Source organism: Stegastes partitus, unplaced genomic scaffold (assembly GCF_000690725.1).
Source record: "Stegastes partitus isolate 25-593 unplaced genomic scaffold, Stegastes_partitus-1.0.2 Scaffold1591, whole genome shotgun sequence".
Taxonomy (NCBI): domain Eukaryota; kingdom Metazoa; phylum Chordata; class Actinopteri; family Pomacentridae; genus Stegastes; species Stegastes partitus.
The window spans coordinates 131,855-150,548 of NW_007579322.1; the positions used below are offsets into that span (position 1 = coordinate 131,855).

An 18,694-nucleotide genomic window follows, 5' to 3' on the forward strand; every position below is an offset into this window, starting at 1 on the left:
CAACCTGAGAGAAGAGTATAAAAAGAGATCAGTATTGTATGATCAGTGCCAAGATGTAGCTTTGTGTGATAAACTTTTCGTTGTATTCAGAGTTCACGGAGGTCAGGGTTTAATCAACCACCTTAAAGTTGTGAGTCAGTACAGCCCTGCACAGCCTCCCTGTATGCTGCAAGTTCAAATCATAAGAGCTTAATTTAACAGATACATGAAGTACAGTTGAAAGGAAGTGAGGACAAATTACAGCCTTGATGGTTTTCTATCTAAAAAAAAAAAAAAAAAAAAAAGCAATTAATCAAAGGAATGTCCCCAATGGGATTCAAATCTATAGATATTCAGATTACCAGTTGCCCTGTTACACCATAAGTCTATTTACACTGCACTCTTCAATCGTGCAATTTCAAATAAACAATTATCAGATTTAGTCATACATATATACTTTAGTATAAAAATATGATCCGATTCAATTAATACACAAGTATGTAGCATTTAAGCAAAAAGAACATACAGTACATAACTACACTTACTGTCAAATTTCAAATATCTCAAAGTATTTACCAAACTGAGGAATACAAAAGTTGATCATCATTAGTACCTTGTATACCTCAAGAGTTAAAAGCTGGGACAAGCAGTCAACGTGATCATTTCAGCTATGTACAGTACACTCTGTTTACACAACGCGGTGCAACTAGAAACACAAGGTCCATTTCTTGGGACTTAATTTCAATAATCTCATGATGATTCTGGGACATTTTGGTTAGACGTGGAAAAGCATTCTCTCACAGATTCACATATATTTTTTTTACCCAAACTATCAGACATGCACGTTTTCATCGTTTCCTTATCAACATTCCCTTAGTGTAGCTCTTCCGAGTAGCATGTGCATTTCATACAAAAGGCAGTATGACAACAAGATGCAGGAGTGGCCTTTTTTTTTTTTTTTTTAAACACACACACCTTAGAATCATAGTTAAATGACAAAAGATACATTTGATCGTCATCCATCACTGGACAGACTAAATGGGAAGAAAAGTCTACAGAGTCATCTTTTAAATGTGGAAGTTCAGATGGACAGTTCGCTTAAATTGACAAAGCAATTTTTGGGAAACCTCCAGAGCAAAACGGAATTCTTTTCATCCAAAATAACATATTTCTGAGAATGAAAAACTTCCAATTATGAGAGTAACTGTGTAATATATGAGGCCATTACATTGTAGCTTTCTCTGTGGGGGATTTAAAAAAAAAAAAAAGAAAAAAAAAAGAAGAAGTTGTCATCATACAAAAATGTGCAGATAAGACCCCTGAATCTTAATGAGCTGCATGTGTAATGAGGAGCAAACACAGCCAGTGAAGTACAATAGTAGCTAGAGCCAACATGACCATATGTGCTGTGTAAATAACAGTGGTTTGCTTGATTTGACTTAACTGAGATAAAGAGATGCATTGAGTGTATGAGTTTCTAGCTTTGTGTCCGCCTGTGTTAAAGTCGCAATGCAAGATATACAGCATCTCGGCATTAGCCCTTAAATATCAGGACACAAAGCAGGGTGGAGTGCCAAACGTCTGTGCTAGTGTTTTGTGAAAAAGGCATTTAACAGAGGTCCGGTACAAAAATGTCATATGAACATATCTCAGGCGTGTTTGTGCTCTTGAGGTGCATCATTTCGGCCTTAAAGAACTTCAGATTTTCTCCTGACATTTTGCTACCTTATTCTAAAGAGTAAAACGGCTGTTGCCTGTACAGTTTATGGACAAGTTGAGATATAAGCGATGATAATCCATAGCAATTCTTGATACTGTATAATTAGGAAGAGAAAGGCTACGAAAAGACAATGAAACTTTCCAGTATCATTACAAAGTATGGCTTCGAGGACATACAGTACAAAATAAATGATTATACTCAGGAGCCTGGTGACACCACAGACGTGTCTGGTTGTAAAAAGGTGAGGAAACATGCTGGAGGGCTGGTGCATTAACTACCATCACTACTTTTTTACTGACAGCCTATTTAGCCAAAGCTGCCTTGCTTTTGAAACTGCATCATTTCTGCTGTTGCTGCCGCTGAAGTAATTTCGGTGTTGTTAACTCTAAATATATATATGGCTCTTTGCTCTCCGACATCTGTATAAAAATCTATATTCAAACATAATGCTGGAGTGGCAATTATCAAGTTCACTTTCTTTCCTCATTTTAGGGCTCGTCGAGGGCAACCAAGGAGATCACCTAAATTAGCATTTAGAGTTTGGTCAGAGATTGCATACACTGGTGTCTGGACAGGGGCTCAAACAGCTGCACTAGTATATCACATCTTATCTACGAGATTTTTCTGCCTGCAAAGATCCACGCGATGGAGTGGAGAGAACTGTGCCAAACCAAGAGAACCATCAGCCTCTTGCCTGGGGCCTGAAAGGTCCTCTTGAGGTGACCAGAAGCCAAAAGCTAACTCTTGCTGCATTGGGGGGTGATGGGGTTAAGTAGTTCAACCCTAGCTTATGGAGGACGACTCCTCTTCTCATGTCCCTGACAAAAAGGAGATGGTTTGTGGTGTTCCTCTCCGGGTTAATCCTCCACAATCCTCAGTACATGTCTCTATAGATCTCCTGCAGGAGTGGGTGCAGTGAGGTGTCCTCTGTCTTTTTGATCTCCTGCACCAGCTGTGCATGCTCAGTGACTAGCTGCCGGAGGTCAGCCAGTTTCTGCAACAACTTGGGGAAGAGGAAAGTGTCATCGGGGTGATTGGCCAGCAGATGGAGCTGTAGGACCTGCACAATGCTCTCCTGCATCGTCTCAATGTGTGCCACGTTCACCAGACCTGGTCGGTCTAATCACAGAAGAAATAGACAGAATTGAATATTTTACAAATTATTCAGTTTCTGTAATATGAACACATTTGTCACAGAGAGCAAAAAAACAAATGCTATTTTCGCTACATCCTCACCTCCACAGCAGATGATCGCGGCCACAAACAGAGCCAGGTCACTGTCGTCCAGCTCCAGTGCGTTAAACTTCATGGCAAACTGGAACTTTGGCTCCATCATCTCGCTGAAGGGTCGCCGCAGGCTCTTGAGGAACTCTCGGGTGATGAAGCCTGAGCCGTACGCTACAAGAAGCCCGTCCTTGTTCATGCTGGAGGCGAGCATGGCGAAGAGGGCCTCGTACACTCCGTATTTCAAAAGAGTCACCTGATCGTTGAGGTCCAGACTCGAGAACCCGGGGACGGACTTTGCGAACTCTGTGAGCTCTGTGACGGTTTCCACGGAGGTGCATTGGCAGCAATGAAAAATCCGAACCTCGGGATCCCTGTCCTTCAGCGTTCCGATAGAGCCGACCATCTTGGCCACCAGCGTCTGCTCTGCCAGCTGGAGGGTCTCCATGTCGTGGATGACGAAAGGCTGCAGATAGCAAAGACACACACATTTGTATGAGCTAGCAGTGCAACGTCTGGTTAAAACGTAGGGTTTCCAGTGGAAGTGCAACACAGGCGGTACAGTGTGTACTGTGATTTTGTACTAATAAATAAACCCGACCTGACTTGATTACATAAACACGGAAAACGCTGAATCAGCAAAATTCTCCACATGAGCAACCGGCTGCCCGGGGTGTTTACACATAATCTTAACCGTGAAGAAAGGCTAAACCCGGAGCCCTTATTGACACCTGAATATTTCCACGATGGCACAATTACCCTGCTTGGCTCTACTGCTGTGTAATTACAGATGTCACTCACAACATTCGAAAATAACTGCTCTAGAAGTAGAAGCACATTTATGTTGAAAGAAAAGCAGTGAATACAGAAACCCAAACTGGACACTGGAAGTAGGTAATAGGTGCTTTCTTTGAGCTGTGTCACTGTTCCTACAGTGGACAAGTTACAACATCTGATGAGCTACAACACCTGCTGCTGCACATCGGATCAGTGCCCTGACTCACGAGTGTTGCTCTAATTGTAGGCCAGAGTAACAAGGGAAGGTATGAGGGCCATGACGCTGAGCTGTTTAATTTTACACTCGTACGTCAACACTTCCACCCTCTGATAATCTGCCTTTACTTGATATTCATTGTTATTACAGATAAGAAATGTGGGCAGGGGAAGGTGGAGGGGAAGTGAGTATCCAAACACCAATACTACTAACATTTTGCAATTCTGAACAGAGTGAAAGGCGAGTTTTAAAATGCCACACTGAAGTTTTTTTTTTTTAATTCAATATTAATCTCAGCATCATAGTGCCAAAGCTGCTGCCACAGGCTTTATGTACATATACAGTGTACACAAGAAATATTTTTTTTCTAATGGATGTTCTTCTCTTTGAGTCTTTGTGTAGCATGTTAACATTCTAGCATGTGCCAGGATGTAACGTGAGGACTTGTGAATTGAAGATTACTAAACTAAAATACATTGCATGCAACATGTTCTGAGAGAGCAGACCTGTTAATTATTCATAGACCATAGTACATTTATACCAGGCTGTAATGTTTCTAGTAATAACCATAATCTTTTGATACTAAGGGTATAAAGAGAGAACAATTTTATAGTGTTGAATGGCCCTATCGCCTTTATTGCACAGGTTTACTTTGGCACTATGATTTATCGCTTTATATGTTTAAGTCCCTCTTCGTTCATTGATTAAACTCATAAAAAAATCATCTCTGTGAATCAAACATTCCTGTCCTAAAATGCAACTACAACCTGAGCACACCTGCTCACCTATGATTCTGCTACAACTACGCCACAGTACACAATGGCAAGTTGCAATATTGGAGTAATTTAGCCACACATGTTCACACCAGAAATCAATTTTGAACAAGAGTAATGACACAGAAAGTCCCATCCTGAAAGCTGACAGGATTGGTTCCTTAGGTTTGTCAAATGTGAAACCCCTAAAATTTTAATTTGTGTTTTTAAATTTCAAGATGGAAATGATCAGTCAAGGCACTGATTGCTCATTTCATGATGTGCTTTGTAGGATATGTGGTGTGTCAGAAAAGTTTCAGGACTGATGTCACAAAAGATATATTTCAAATCCAAACTATAAACTACAAGTTTTCCCCTTCCAAGTAATCCCCCTGGGGTCTAACACACTTTCCCAGCCTTCTCTGCCACGCCGCCATGCACTCCTGGAAGGATTCTTCCAGGATCCTCCTCAGCTCCGTCCTCACAGCCATCTTGATGTCGTCCATGTCTTTAAAACGGGTCCCCTTGATGACCCCCTTGAGCTTGGGGAAGAGGAAAAAATCCCACGGAGCCAGGTGGGGTGAGTAGGGAGGCTGCTCCAGCACAGTGATGTTCTTCTCAGCCAGGAACTGTCGGATGCTCAGGGCATTTGGGAGCAGGCGCGTTGTCATGGTGAAGCAGCCACAACTTGTCCTGCCACAACTCTCGCCTCTTCTCGCGCACTGAACAAAGCAAGTGCCGCAGGATCTCTTTGTAGACGTGCTGGGATTACTTTGAAGGGGAAAACTTGTAGTTTGTAGTTTGGATCTGAAATCTATCTTTTGTGACACCAGTCCTGAAACCTTTCTGACAACCATATATATATATATGTGTGTGTGTATATACATAGAAAAAAAAGAACCTACATGGACATGTTAACAACGTATATAAAATGTGACTGTCATTGGACAGGTATTTAAAGCTAGCTTAATCCCACCCATATATCTCATAGGTGTGGTATGACCCTGTGAGTCCTTGACAATAACACACAAAAGAAGATATTTCAAGGCTTGTGCTTTTCTAGTTGCAATTTTAAGTGAAATCTTTTCATACAAAAATAGAACTGAATAAATATCTATGTATAAATATAGCTGTTAGACCATTACAGACATTGTTAACAGACGGTTGTTTTTTTCCCTCTCCTCTCAGGTTATAGTTGAAATATTAAAAATAATTGTCTTACCCAAGATTGCACATGTCATGTTTTTTAGCCAGCTCTTGTTTCCACACTCTTGGCTAAAGCACTCTTTTTTAAAAATAAATTCCTTTGAAACACCAAACCACGAATTGCCTTCAGAAATCACAAATTCCTAGAGCTGAAGGTGTCTGTGGGGTTTCTGACATTTATATCTATCATCTACAGCAGTATTCAGTTCAAAACACTTGCTTTCATGGGCACATAAGTGCAATCACGAGGTCTAGTTATGAGGCTGGCAGCTGGGCACGGTTTGAACATGCAATCCTGTCTCTCCCTCCTGCCCCATTTGGCAGCAGTGTTTCTCAAAGATTTTGATGAAGTCCACTGAGACCAAAACAGAAACTTCAAGAAACAAAGCGTGTAACTTAGTCTTCATGGTATCATCCCATCAGTTGTTCTATATGCACGCCAGAAACTACCCAACAGAAAAAAATAACTATTTACAGCTCTATTGGCAATAGTTACAATTTCTTAAAGAGGAATGATATTCTTGTTTTCCCCAATAAACTATTCAGTGGACCAGAGTGAATCACACTGCAGCAAAACCTGTTCAGTCAGACAACTTAACTGATATTTGGTGTAGACAAACCTGAGCCAACCCTAACACAACTATCTGCCAATACTGCACCCAGATGCTGAGACTGATGAGTCAAACCTGATGGGAATGTTCTGGCTTGGTTACAAGTACTAAATGTATCCAAATACATTGATGACAGAGGATCGACTTTTCTAAGGGAGTGATTATTTCACAGATAAAATATATCTAACACAAAACATATTTCCAACAGATTTGTTTGGTTAATTTTAAATCCTGACAAGATGCAGTGAGATTGGAATTTTACATTTTTTTACCACAATCTCATGTTCGCATTTATACACAGAGCCTTGGGAAACAGTACAATATGACTTTCACGGGAGGTTCAGAGTTGTCTAAAAGTACTGTGACACAGGGAATGAACTCTAAACGTAAGGCTGAAAGAAACACTATGCTTTGATCTCCAGACACAGGGGCTAAGAAATGTATTTGAACATACATGTGCACTTGGACTGACCTGTCCCTCTTGACCTATTTCACACCTACATTCATTCATCCAAGGAATTCACAACATCTCTGAGCTGCAGTCCCTGACCCTCCCTTTCTCAACTCCCCACCTCCCCTCTTTTTCCAGATGAAAGAAAAGTGAAAGAACCAAAGCTGAGCGGGAGTGTTTCTAGAGAGATTGGGGACGGGTGATGAAAAGAACATAGGCATGCAGGAAAAGAGGAGGTGAAGGGAGAAGTGATGGGCTCATACACTGGCTCTTTATATCGTTTCTGTGCAAACAGAAGTCTCCTTGTCCAGCTTATGTGTTGGCTCACGCTGCTGATTGAGCAAGTTATTTCTGTCACTGGCTGGCTGCATGTAATCTCTGAGGTACTGACTGCTAGGTCATATTGAGACATTAGTTTGATTGCAAGTTTTGAATGTGCTCAGAATGAGATTAAAATCACTCCAATGGGGAAGAAATAAATTAAAAGTTGCAAGACAACATGACCTTGGCCTGTGAGGAAACTCTGGTAATGAGAATGCAATCCACACACGCAATGCCTTTCACTCACCAACCCAATACTCTTAATCAACGTACAGGGGTACTGGTCTTGCCGGTGAGAATGGTCCGAGCCTTAGCCTTGTTCATGTTGAAGTTCTTGAGGTAGGCCTCATAAATCTGCCTGGCCAGGGTCTTCTGGTCGGCCAGGTGGGGGTCTTCCACCTCCCTGTCCCCCGTCACCATCTCTGCCTTTAGTTTTAGCTTTTCTGACTGGGGCATCCTACCAAAGCGGATGGCTGTGTGGAGAAGACAGAAAGTCAGATTAACATGACTTTGTGGCAAACATTAAAATATTAAGTCATACAAGGATTTACAGTGCCAGGGAAACACAATACATATGATGCAGTTTAGCCTAAACACCAGGTTAAACAGGACTTCCAATAAAACACAGTGAGAATGATGTATGAACATAAATAATACACTGAGTGCTTTAGACACACCCAGTTCCTGAAAACTCTACACAGATGCCTGGCTTAATAATATAGTTCCAAATCAACGCATCAGCAAAGACAAAAAAAGAAAACATTAGATGTATCCAAAAATGTGAAAACTATCCAAACCCAAAAGGCTTGTGGAGAAATAGCTATGAAACGTTCAAAAATGCCACCACAAAAAGCAGTGCTTGACCTATTCACAGGCTTACCCTGCTCATCTGGTGCCAAAGCCTGATTTCTCCAAATCTATGGATCTGAGAACATTCTGTTGTGTTCTAAACAAGAGACTCTTACATAGAACACAAGGAGTGTATCATGAGTACGAATCTAACTGGAATCACACCATAACGTTCCACAACAGACCACAAGTCAAGATAAAACATATACAACTAAAGAGACATAACATAAATCAGACCGATTTTCAAAGCGTGACTCGATTCTGCACAATGACCTCAAACAAAAAAGTGATGCAATTTGTATCTGGCATTTCTCAATGTCAGCATAAATGAATTATCTGACAGCTGCACCAAAATGCAGCTCAAAGACTTTCATTTTAAGAAGTTAAATCCTTGTTTTATAAAGATGACTTCGTTCTTCTGTGTTTTACAGAAACACTAACTAGATTTCCTAGCAAAAAACAGAACCTGAACAGGACACTTACAATAAATCTACAGCAAAGTAAACCAACCAAAGTGTCACGAAACACAGAGCAGCTTACCATAGAAGGTATTTTCAAAGACATAGACGTCTACTTTAGTTTTAAAGATGCAAGAGGTTTCACTCGGACAGTGAATGCAGCTACAATAACCTCTTATGGAGTGAAATAGAAATGGAAACTGAATCCACATCTATTCAGCATCAACTGAGCTTCCTTTTTACTGTATTACAAGCACAGGTTTCTACTCATTACACAGTGGGCACCAGCTGAATGGAATGTGCTTCAGTAACATACAAGAGTTGTTTTTCTTAGACGACGTTTCATCTCTCAGACGGCCTGATCCCATTTGACTAACAAGATTAGAGGTGAACTGTTTTAAACCCCACCTCACCAGTTTAAACGGGCACAACCTGGCACACACACACACACATACGTAACATACCTTTATACCTCACTGAAAACACAACATCCAGCTGTACCAACTGCCTGCTTTTACGAGACCATAAAAGCATAAAAGAAGATCTGATTTCTCCGTTTTCCCTCCCACAGATGAAACAAATCCATGCATACTGAGCAGGGATGCGGATACGGAGCGAGCAGACAGCATGAGGGCCCATTAGATTACTGCTCACAAAGTGGATGGATCATCTGAAGCTGGTAAAGCTCCACGGCGGGAGCCTGGGCAGGAGCCAAGTCTAATTAAGATGTGAGGAAGTGACTGATGCTAAGCTGAGCGTAAGTCCAATTCTGAAGAGCCGGTGTGAAGGGATAAGTATGCGACTCAAGTGGTGAAGCAAGGTAAAGGTGGGAGGAGGGGGGACAGTCTGTCAGTCCGTCGAATTTTCTGTTTTTGGGGCCTATCTAGTCAGCATGTGAGATCTGAGGTCTAACCAAGTGGCTAGATCCAAGAGACTTTCAGTCATGTTTGATAGTCAAGAACTGTGCTTTGGTTAGGAGTACAGAAAATAAGTAAAGCCTATATAAGCGCATAAAAGGTATAAAGTACGACCGAGTATTCGGGCCACATTAAGAACTTTTTTTTCCACAGACTTCGAAAATGAAGTTGTAATATTACGAGAAAAAAGTCGAAATTTAACAAGAATAAAGTCGTAATTTTACGAGAATAAAGTTGTAACACTTCAATCAGTTGTTTTGGAAGAGGAACGTTGTTAAAATGAGGGCTATGAAGCATTTAGTGAAGTTGTACTTCAGCATCGGTTTCACCACGGCTCTCATTTTAACAACTTTCCTCTTCTAAAACAGCTGGTTTAAATGCTACGACCTTATTCTCGTAATATTACAACTTTATTCTCGTAAAATTACGCCTTTTTTCTTGTAATATTACAAGCTTTTCTTGTAAAATTACAACTTTATTCTCTTAATATTACAACTTTATTCTTGAAGTCTGTGGAAAAAGATTTTTCTCAATGTGGCCCTAAAACTCTGTCATAATAAAAAAAAGTATCTAAAAAAAGTAACCAAAAATATTTTTTAACTGAACAGTAAATACACATTTTTGCTACACTGACCCAGAATCAGTTATGCTACTGTTACCACTTTTCAACTGGGCTTCAGACAGAAATACAGGATTTAATGCTAATAAATATATTAATAAATACAATAGAGCATGCTCTATAATTGTATAACAAGATCTGAATGTGAATATGTCACTGTGTTTTTGTAAACCTCATCATTTTAATGGATAGATACCACGTATATGTATTCCTGATGATCCTGGTATGAATGTATGCCTGAACATTTAATACTGAAGAAAAAAAAAAATAAATGTTGAGGCTGCAAAATCATTTCAATAAGCGGCATCCGGAATGGTTAGGTTTAACTGTAAAATCAATTAGCGGTCGATGCAAACCTCCAAAATTAGCAGTGCTGTAGTCCTGTGGTATCTGAGACCACCAGATCTCCAAAGATCTGGTTGCGCTGGTCTCAAATGTCCTTCCTCCCTCTCTACGGTTACATTTAGGTCCATGAAACTCAATACACATATACCATAACAGGAAGTGCAGCTGACAGATATACTACTACTGCTGAGCTTCAAAATCTAAGCTATGTCTTAAGAACCACTGGGAAGGCTCTTACGTCAATAACTCAATGAGACTCTTTCCTCTGTCCAGTCAAGTTCACTATCACCAAGTGTGCACAGTCTTGATCGCCTCAACTGACCTCTCTTAACATTAACCCCTCTGGCAGAAAAAAAACAAACAAACACCAATATTTAACCCTAATCCAATATTTCTGTATTTCAAAGAACAAAGATCTAATGTAAAGCTTTTAAGGAAGTCTATGTTGGGTTTAGGGTGTTTACATCTGTTGCATGTGTAGGTCAGTAGTACTCCATTCATAGGTTGTTTGTGATTACTTATGTTATTTTATTCCCCAAGATATTCTATTAACAGCTGTAAAGTGCCTATGAAAAGTATTCATCGTGACAAACACACCATCCACATCATGAAGCATGGTGGTGGCACCATCATGATGTGGGAATGCTTCTTGGCAGCAAGCCCAGGAATATTTGTGTAGTTAGAGGGTAAAATAAATGCAGCAAAGTAAAGGGAAATCCTGGAGGACAACCTTGTGCAGTCTGCGGGAAAACTGCAATTTGGGACAAGATTTGTTTTCCAGCAACGCAATTACTTAAAGCATACAGCCAAAGCTACAAAGAAATGGTTTAACAGTAACAAGGTGGAGGTTCTGGAGTGGCTGAGTCAGAGCCCAGACCTCAGTCCAGTTGAGAATTTTGGGCTTAACTTGAAATGGGCTGTTCACTCACAATCCCCTTGCAACCTGACAGAGCGCGACAGTTTTGCAGGTAAAATTGGAGTGTCCAAATGTGCAAGGCAGTTTGAGACCTATCTACAAAGGCTGCCAAATGTGCAGCTGCTACATACTGACTTGAAAAGGGTGAGCAGTTATGCAATAATAGGCTTTCTGTTTTATATTTTTAATTAAATGGCATTGCTTTGTTGCAAACTGTTTTCACTTTGGAATTAATGTCTTTTTTTTTGGTTGTAAATTCTTGACAATAAAGCCAAATATAATTGACCATAATTTATTGTTGAAAAGCAATAAAAGGGGAAAAAATTCCAAGAGGGGTGAACATTTTTTATATGCACTGCATTTGGTCACAAAATTGTAATATTATCCTTTATTATCCTTTTGCTTTTTACAACACCCTAAGAGGAATAAAAAAAAAAAGATTGCTGTATGTAATGATATTTTTTTCAGCATCAACATAAACAGAACTGTTTAGGAAGATCAACTATTGAATGTGCTGCTGACGCACAAGCATCACAGATGATTAAACAGCCTTAATGAAAATGACTTCAGATATTTCAGTCTTAAAACTGATGCTTCTTGAGTCTCAGAGCTGTATGGGCAGCAAACCTTGCAATTAGTGTGACCCAAGTGTTTGTGAGCCTGAAATAACATAATCAGGTGGACAGACCCACCCAGTCATGTGATTTCCCTTCCTGTTCACATATCTGCACCAAATGGGTCAAGTGGGTTCAGTCAATACAACTGTAATACGATGTGACTGTAGCACTGCTAAGGCAGGAAAGACCGTGTACTGTAACTGCATGAGTTGCAGATCTACCTGTAAAAAACTAATGGTTCAAATGTTGAAAGCTGCACTTTTAGGAGAGGACATACAGTACAGTTGTACACTATAATAGCACAAATTAGTTTTTACATAGCGACCTGCCATAACATGCAACTTAACACCCAACTGTCACGTTTGAGCTTATTCGTGCTAATTATGTGCATACTTGCCTCTACTGTCTCTTTTGGCAAACAGCGCATATGTTAAGTAATGTGTGTTTACAAGTAACCATGACCATGGATGTTTGTGTGTGTGTGTGTGTGTGTGTGTGTGTGTGTGTGTCTGTAAGTGCTGCTGAGCTTGAAGGATTGTCCAGACCTGCTGTTCTCTTCGTTCACTCTGTAGGACTCACCATTGTGGGACATGCCCACTGACAGGCACTTCTGGAAGCGGCAGTATTGGCACTTGTTGCGGTTCTTTTTTTGGATTTTGCAGCGGCGTTCACACTTGTCATACTCCAGCTTCAGACGGATGGTCCGCCGAAAAAAACCCTGGAGGAATGAGGCGGGGAAACATGAGAAATGTAAATACTGCTCACAAGAAGCAAACATTGAATTACTGACACATTTGTTGAAAAAAACCTCACAAAATCTGCAAAGTATAGTAACTACCTTGTAATAAACCCAGCTGCTATGCAACCAGTTTCAGAGAACAAACTATTGACCAACTTGCGGCATTACAAAGAGTTGTTTGTTCACACTTTAATGGTGAAGGATAATATTAAATGTATTGTTTCACCACTGGGGTCTCCCTGCTTACACAACACTGACAGAAAGAAAAAAAAAAGTAACTTTAGTAAGCAACACTTGGACCACATGGCACATCTGTGGTTGGATGGAGGGTAGAAAATGGCCTGGGGAATTACCTAATAACACATTGAGCCATACTTAATAGCAAATTTCTGTCTTATCAAAATGTGTCATCCAGTGTGCCAAAAAATATACAGACACCCACACACAGTTTGAAAGACACACAGATGGACATACAGTGAAAGATTACATAGAATTACCAAGCATGCTACAACTGTGTCAACGCGTGTTAAGTAACTCCAGCTGACTTTCCCCCACTAACCTCTTGCCTGACACGCACACACAAACAGCTATAAAACCATGCAAACAGCACAAAGTTTATTTTAAAAAATTTTCCACCTTAAAACTGCAGTGTTCCAATAACAGTCTCAAAAGTTTGGATTCAGACTTTCAGGGTTTCTAATGTAACAAACCTGAGGAGTCAATCGTGTAGGCTTGCACAGTGGGACTTTCTGTATCATTATTCTTCATCTGAATTGGTTTCTGATTTGAACATGTCCGGCTACATTAGTCCAAAAATGTGTAGCGTTGAGTAGCTTTGCAGCATGTAGGCAGAGTGGCTGGTGTGCTCAAGTTGCAGCGAGTGGAGAGAGGTGGGTGGACATAGAGGTGGGGACTTCACTGGTTACATGTAAGCTATTTTAAGGCAGTGAGGAATTATTCCAAATGAAAAACTTTTGACATATGAAACTGATAGATATCGATGAGTTTTTTAGGAATTGAATCAATGCCTGGAGAGGGGCCTTAATCCTTTATTTTCTTGCATTCTTACCCAGTCTGCACATAGCAAATAGAAATACCAACTTGAGGAGCTGTCAACAACAACAACAACCCAATCACTCTATTTTAACATATAACAAATTTTGCACAGCGGTTTACAAAATACTGAAGGCAGTGAAGAAGACAATGGAAATTCTTAGCTTTGATCAAGAAATTCTCACTTTAGCTAACCAAACTAATATTGCAAGCATGAGATTTACTATTACCCCTTCTCACAGATGCACCTTGACATGACTCACTCCTTAAGGTAGGTGTTAAAATCAACACATTTACCTTGACTTTTGTGATAAGCTGTTGCTTACTCATTTTACAACTTTACCCAGCATAAGTCATACAACTCTGACTCCCCCTTGTGGACCGGCCAAGGCCTTTGTGTATTGTAGATACTTCTGTATTTGAAGCATGGATGACCAATAACACATATGCGTACGTATGTCACCGTATTTCACCATTACATGAAAACCAAGGCACAATATTTCACTACTGCACAGTTGCACATCTCAGCAAAAGCTGCCAGTCTGACTGAGTTTATACATTGCTTCTTGAAAATTTTACTCCCTTTCTTGATACATTTAGTTGGAACATGTTGGATTCCCATAAAGGAGCAGTGGAACTGTTTTTTGCTTCAGTTGTTATTTTTACGTATTTTTTTCCCTCCCGGGAGGGACTAGATATAGAAAGAAAAGTAAGAAATACAAGAGAAACAAAATATAAAAGAAGACAAAAAAAATAAAAAAAATGCCAACATAGACTGACAAACATGGACCAACACCACAAGTTACGCTATCTTTGTCCTTTGGTACCTCTTTAAAACAGCCTTGGGTTGTTCTTCAACATAACTGGTAAACAATTAACTGAAAGATTACTGAGCGACCACGTGTGAAGGCCGAGCCTGGTATTTCTGATGCTTTTAAGAGTTATCATTAGTCACAAGACATAGCCTCTGGATTCGGCCAGGCATGTCCAACTTTCTCAGTGTTATACCTCAAATTATGATTTACTGTATTATTTAGAATCTGTTCAATATGTATGCATGAATGAAGATTGATGATATTAACATAACTCCAGCCCGAAGAGAACGCAAGAGTGAGTGATGCACAGTTCAGCATGAGGAGATAAGGGAGATCCTTGAAGGCCGCTCGCTCATTCTCTACTGCTTACATTGGTCTAGTCGAACATAGAGACAGAACCACTGATTTGCGCAATTTATATGTGCAATTTTTATCTCACCTTGCAGCCCTCACAAGCATGGACTCCGTAGTGGTAGCCCGAGGCACGGTCAGCACACACTCGGCACTCCAGATTGAGTGACGAGGAGGAAGATGAGAACTCGTCCTGGCTTGTCGCAACCCCATAAACCCCTGACGACGGGCTGGAAGCTGGTGTCAGGGCATCTACAAAACACAAGCATGCGGGTGGTTAAATGTGTCGCTGCACTATTGCCCCTAAATATTGTTACTGCTAAATGGAATGCCAATAAAATGTCAAGTCAGTTGAAGGCATCTTCGCTTTCTTGTTGTTGACAAATACCATAATGATTTAAACTGACACAGGAATGAGAAGAAAAGGATTCAGCCAAATTACATTATCTTTAAGGATCTGTTTCTAAAGATTAACATTTATACGAAGAACCAATTACTCAGAACAACAGCTCTGAGGAACATCCAGCACTTTGCTAGCTTTCCAAAACTGACAATCCGATAAGCATACCCACATCAGACAATAACTGACCAGGTGTACGAAGGTGAAGAAGTATACATTATATTTTATTCTTTTCACATCCAATTCTGGCAGTTTTTGATTGTGCAATCTTAAAACATTTGATGAACGGCCATCTAAGTATGAACTGTTTCCCATTTCAACAATTCCCATATGGATCTCAAACTCTTCATTAACACTTTGTATGAACTAGTTGATTCCAATCAAACATCCATCATTTTCATCTCTAGAGAAGTTCAATTCCATATTTCATGTAGACAAGCATACCAATTAATCCCATTTTGCTTTGGCCCACAGCACATACAAGTTGGTCTCATTACCACAACTGGACAACCAGTGGATTCTTCATCTCCAGAGATTTCAAGTAAAAATAAAAATAAGAATCTGCTTTAATGAATGCACCTCTACTGTTTCATCTCCCTCTGGCAAAGAGCTTGTGAAAATCAAGTACAGTTTGACCTCTTTACCCCAACAAAGACAGTTTGTTCCATCACAACAACTATTTATTCAGAGATGTTAACATGCCGTCTGTGGTGTGGTGCCTATCAACAGCGTCATGTAGTAGTATTACTAAGCTTCCTCATGGATGACAGGTCACAGGATGTGCCGTGGGTTGCCAACAGTTTTCTATTTCCAACTTATGAGGGTACAGGGTTGGTAGAACTTGCTTGGTACACAAATAGCACAGAGAAAATGGTACAAAACAGTGGCACTAAGTCAAGCCACATGAGTTTAGGTGAGCAACGCCAGAACAGGGATAAGCAGCATTTGGCAGTGAGCTGTGTTCCTGCCTGGTGCAAGTACACGTTTCAACTGAGTGTAGACAAGAAAAGCATGTCAGTGTTGCTTCTGTCTCTCACTATCTCTGCACTCCTAAACACCTATAAATCCTAAACCCACTCTCATTGACTTTTCCATGACATCATCAAATGCTTCTGCAATGCCTTCGTCACACTCTTTTCTTCTTTCATTCCTCCTCCTACACTCACACCGTCTATTCTCCCATTAAATGTTTATCTTTCACGACTTCTTCACTCGTTGCATAATTTTGCTGGTGCATAAATTTACCAGACGTCAGTGTCTATTCAGGAGGAAACTTTGCAGCAAAGTGGATGTTTCCTGAGAGGTTGTGCGTGGTGGCTGAGGAATGTGTGAATTCCTCTTTGGATATGGGGCGAGGAAAAGGGCTGGAGGAGGAAAGAGAGGTATAACGAAGGCATACAGAAGATAAAAGGAAAATAAGATGTGAGAGGAAAAACAGAATGAAGAAGGGAAAACAAAAATAAATGGACAGGAAATGGACAGGAAATGGGAGAGGAAACGAATCCTCACAGCTAGTCATAGCTAGAAAAAGATACACCAATCAATCAAAGGACTACTGCCCAAAGGCCTGAAAAAGTGGGTCAATCAGACAATCTGAGGAAAGAAATGGCTGCAGCACAACCTTGTTGCAGGGTAAGGCAAATGGAACAGCTAAAGAGCATGTCCTCTCTGAACATTCAATTAGAGCAAATTAGGGATTAAAGGGTTAAAATGAGGGACCCCTACTCTGGTAACAATAGCAAAGACAAGGACTTTACATTGAGTTGCTGAGGGCATGTTGAACAGTGAAATAAGCCTGGGGCAGCAAACCTCATGTTGTCACTGGACTGTATTATTAAAGACCTAAGGAGAAATGAGACCTTTTGTTTTTACCTAGGACAGTCGAACCTTCTGAGCCATTGCTGGAGGACTGGTATTCGGGGACATCGAAGGAGCTTAGGGCATCGTCGTTGATGGATTGGGAGATGTCCTGGAGCTCCTCCATGCCACCCAAGAAATCATCATCAGCGCACAGGGGGCTGTCCAGCACTGAGTCCTCCAGTGGAGAAGGGGGATGGTAGTGGCTCTCCATGTCGACCATTGTGGTGGAGGAGCGGGTTGGCGACACTCTCACTCATCAGACTAGAACAGGGGGAGGGTAGAGAGAAAAAAACAGAGGTCAAAGAGGTGATATGAAAATATCGACAGGCAGACAGAGGATAACAAGACGATTTCTAATTTCACCTCAGTTGTAATTTCAAGAGACTAAAAGTTTACATCTGTGCAACTACAAGGCTGAACTTATATATGGCGCCGCTTTGTGCCAAATACCTTTGTCAGCTTGCCAACAAGCTCAAGTTGACAATGCTAACATGCTGATATCTTGTCAACATGTTAACCTTGTGCGCCATCTCAGTTTAGCGTGCTCACACTGCATTTCCTTTCAGCATTTTGAAAGTTTTACTTGATGATCGACTAAATGCAGTCAGAGGGGGAGATGAATGTTGTACAAAACTCATGGCAGTCCATCCAAAAGTTGTTGAGAGATGTCACTCACAGTCACAAATCCCTTTGTGACACCAGAGAATCTCAGCATATCATCCGGAAAAAGCCTATTTTTTTCATACCAATCTATCTAGAAGATGTTATCTCACCAGATAAGTGACAATTCTGACACAAGACGAGAAGTCAGCAGATGATCCAAGTTCTAAGGATTCATTCTCTGGTCACCATAAATATCTACACAAAATTCTAGCACAAGTCATCCAAAAGTTGTTGAGATGTTTCAGTATGTTGAGTTGTAGACTGAGAGACAGACAGGCTAAAAAAACCTATTATCATTACCATCATCAACACAACAGAGTAATACTCCATTATCCTTCAGTGCACACGGTTCCTCCATGACATGCTGACCAACGTACATCGCCAGGTGATGCACGTTGGTCAGCTGCCTATCCTATGACATAACACAGGATCCTCCACTCCTATGAGCTACTCACTCCAAATACAGTAACCTTAGCCACACAAACGTCATCGTGCTGCAGAAAGTAAAGGGCCGGGGACAGGGAGACAGAATGCGGTACAGACATGTAGAGGTATGAATGTAGGTCACTGGGCTGGCTAAAGCTGTGATGGGAAACGAAGGCTGGGTCTGGAATTGACTACAAGAAACATGCTGGCATGTACAGTAGACGGATGAAATGTTGCTGAAATGCACAGTGGGAAGTGGGAGGAGCTATGAGGTACACAAGAAAGTGCATTAGGAAGTGGGCTTGCCTCTCCGGCTAAGCTTAAGAGTGGCAGACGGAACGGACTTTACATCACATATTCTAACTTATACATACGCGTGTAAACTGGGTCAATCTTTCCTAAGCTCTT

At 40.7% G+C, this 18,694-nt stretch overlaps 1 protein-coding gene across 1 annotated transcript; it reads right to left on the minus strand.

Annotated features, from left to right (window-relative positions):
• Nucleotides 1-1,124: 1,124 nt before the first annotated feature.
• On the minus strand, nucleotides 1,125-17,592 carry pparab (peroxisome proliferator-activated receptor alpha b). The gene is made up of 6 exons (XM_008300797.1): nucleotides 17,210-17,592; nucleotides 15,026-15,189; nucleotides 12,559-12,697; nucleotides 7,532-7,731; nucleotides 2,936-3,389; nucleotides 1,125-2,818 (listed from the first exon to the last, which is right to left on the minus strand). The coding sequence occupies exons 1-6, from the start codon at nucleotides 17,415-17,417 to the stop codon at nucleotides 2,574-2,576; spliced, it is 1,410 nt and encodes a 469-aa protein (XP_008299019.1). The 5' UTR covers nucleotides 17,418-17,592; the 3' UTR covers nucleotides 1,125-2,573.
• Between the last annotated feature and the right edge of the window lie 1,102 nt (nucleotides 17,593-18,694).

Coding starts and splice junctions, on each gene's coding strand:
- pparab (XM_008300797.1), bottom strand. CDS start 17,417: ATGGTCGACATGGAGAGCCACTACCATCCCCCTTCTCCACTGGAGGAC. Junction 12,698..15,025: donor ATGCTTGTGAGGGCTGCAAG/GTGAGATAAAAA, acceptor TCATTCCTCCAG/GGTTTTTTTCGGCGGACCAT. Junction 3,390..7,531: donor CCGGCAAGACCAGTACCCCT/GTACGTTGATTA, acceptor TGCTATCTGCAG/CCTTTCGTCATCCACGACAT.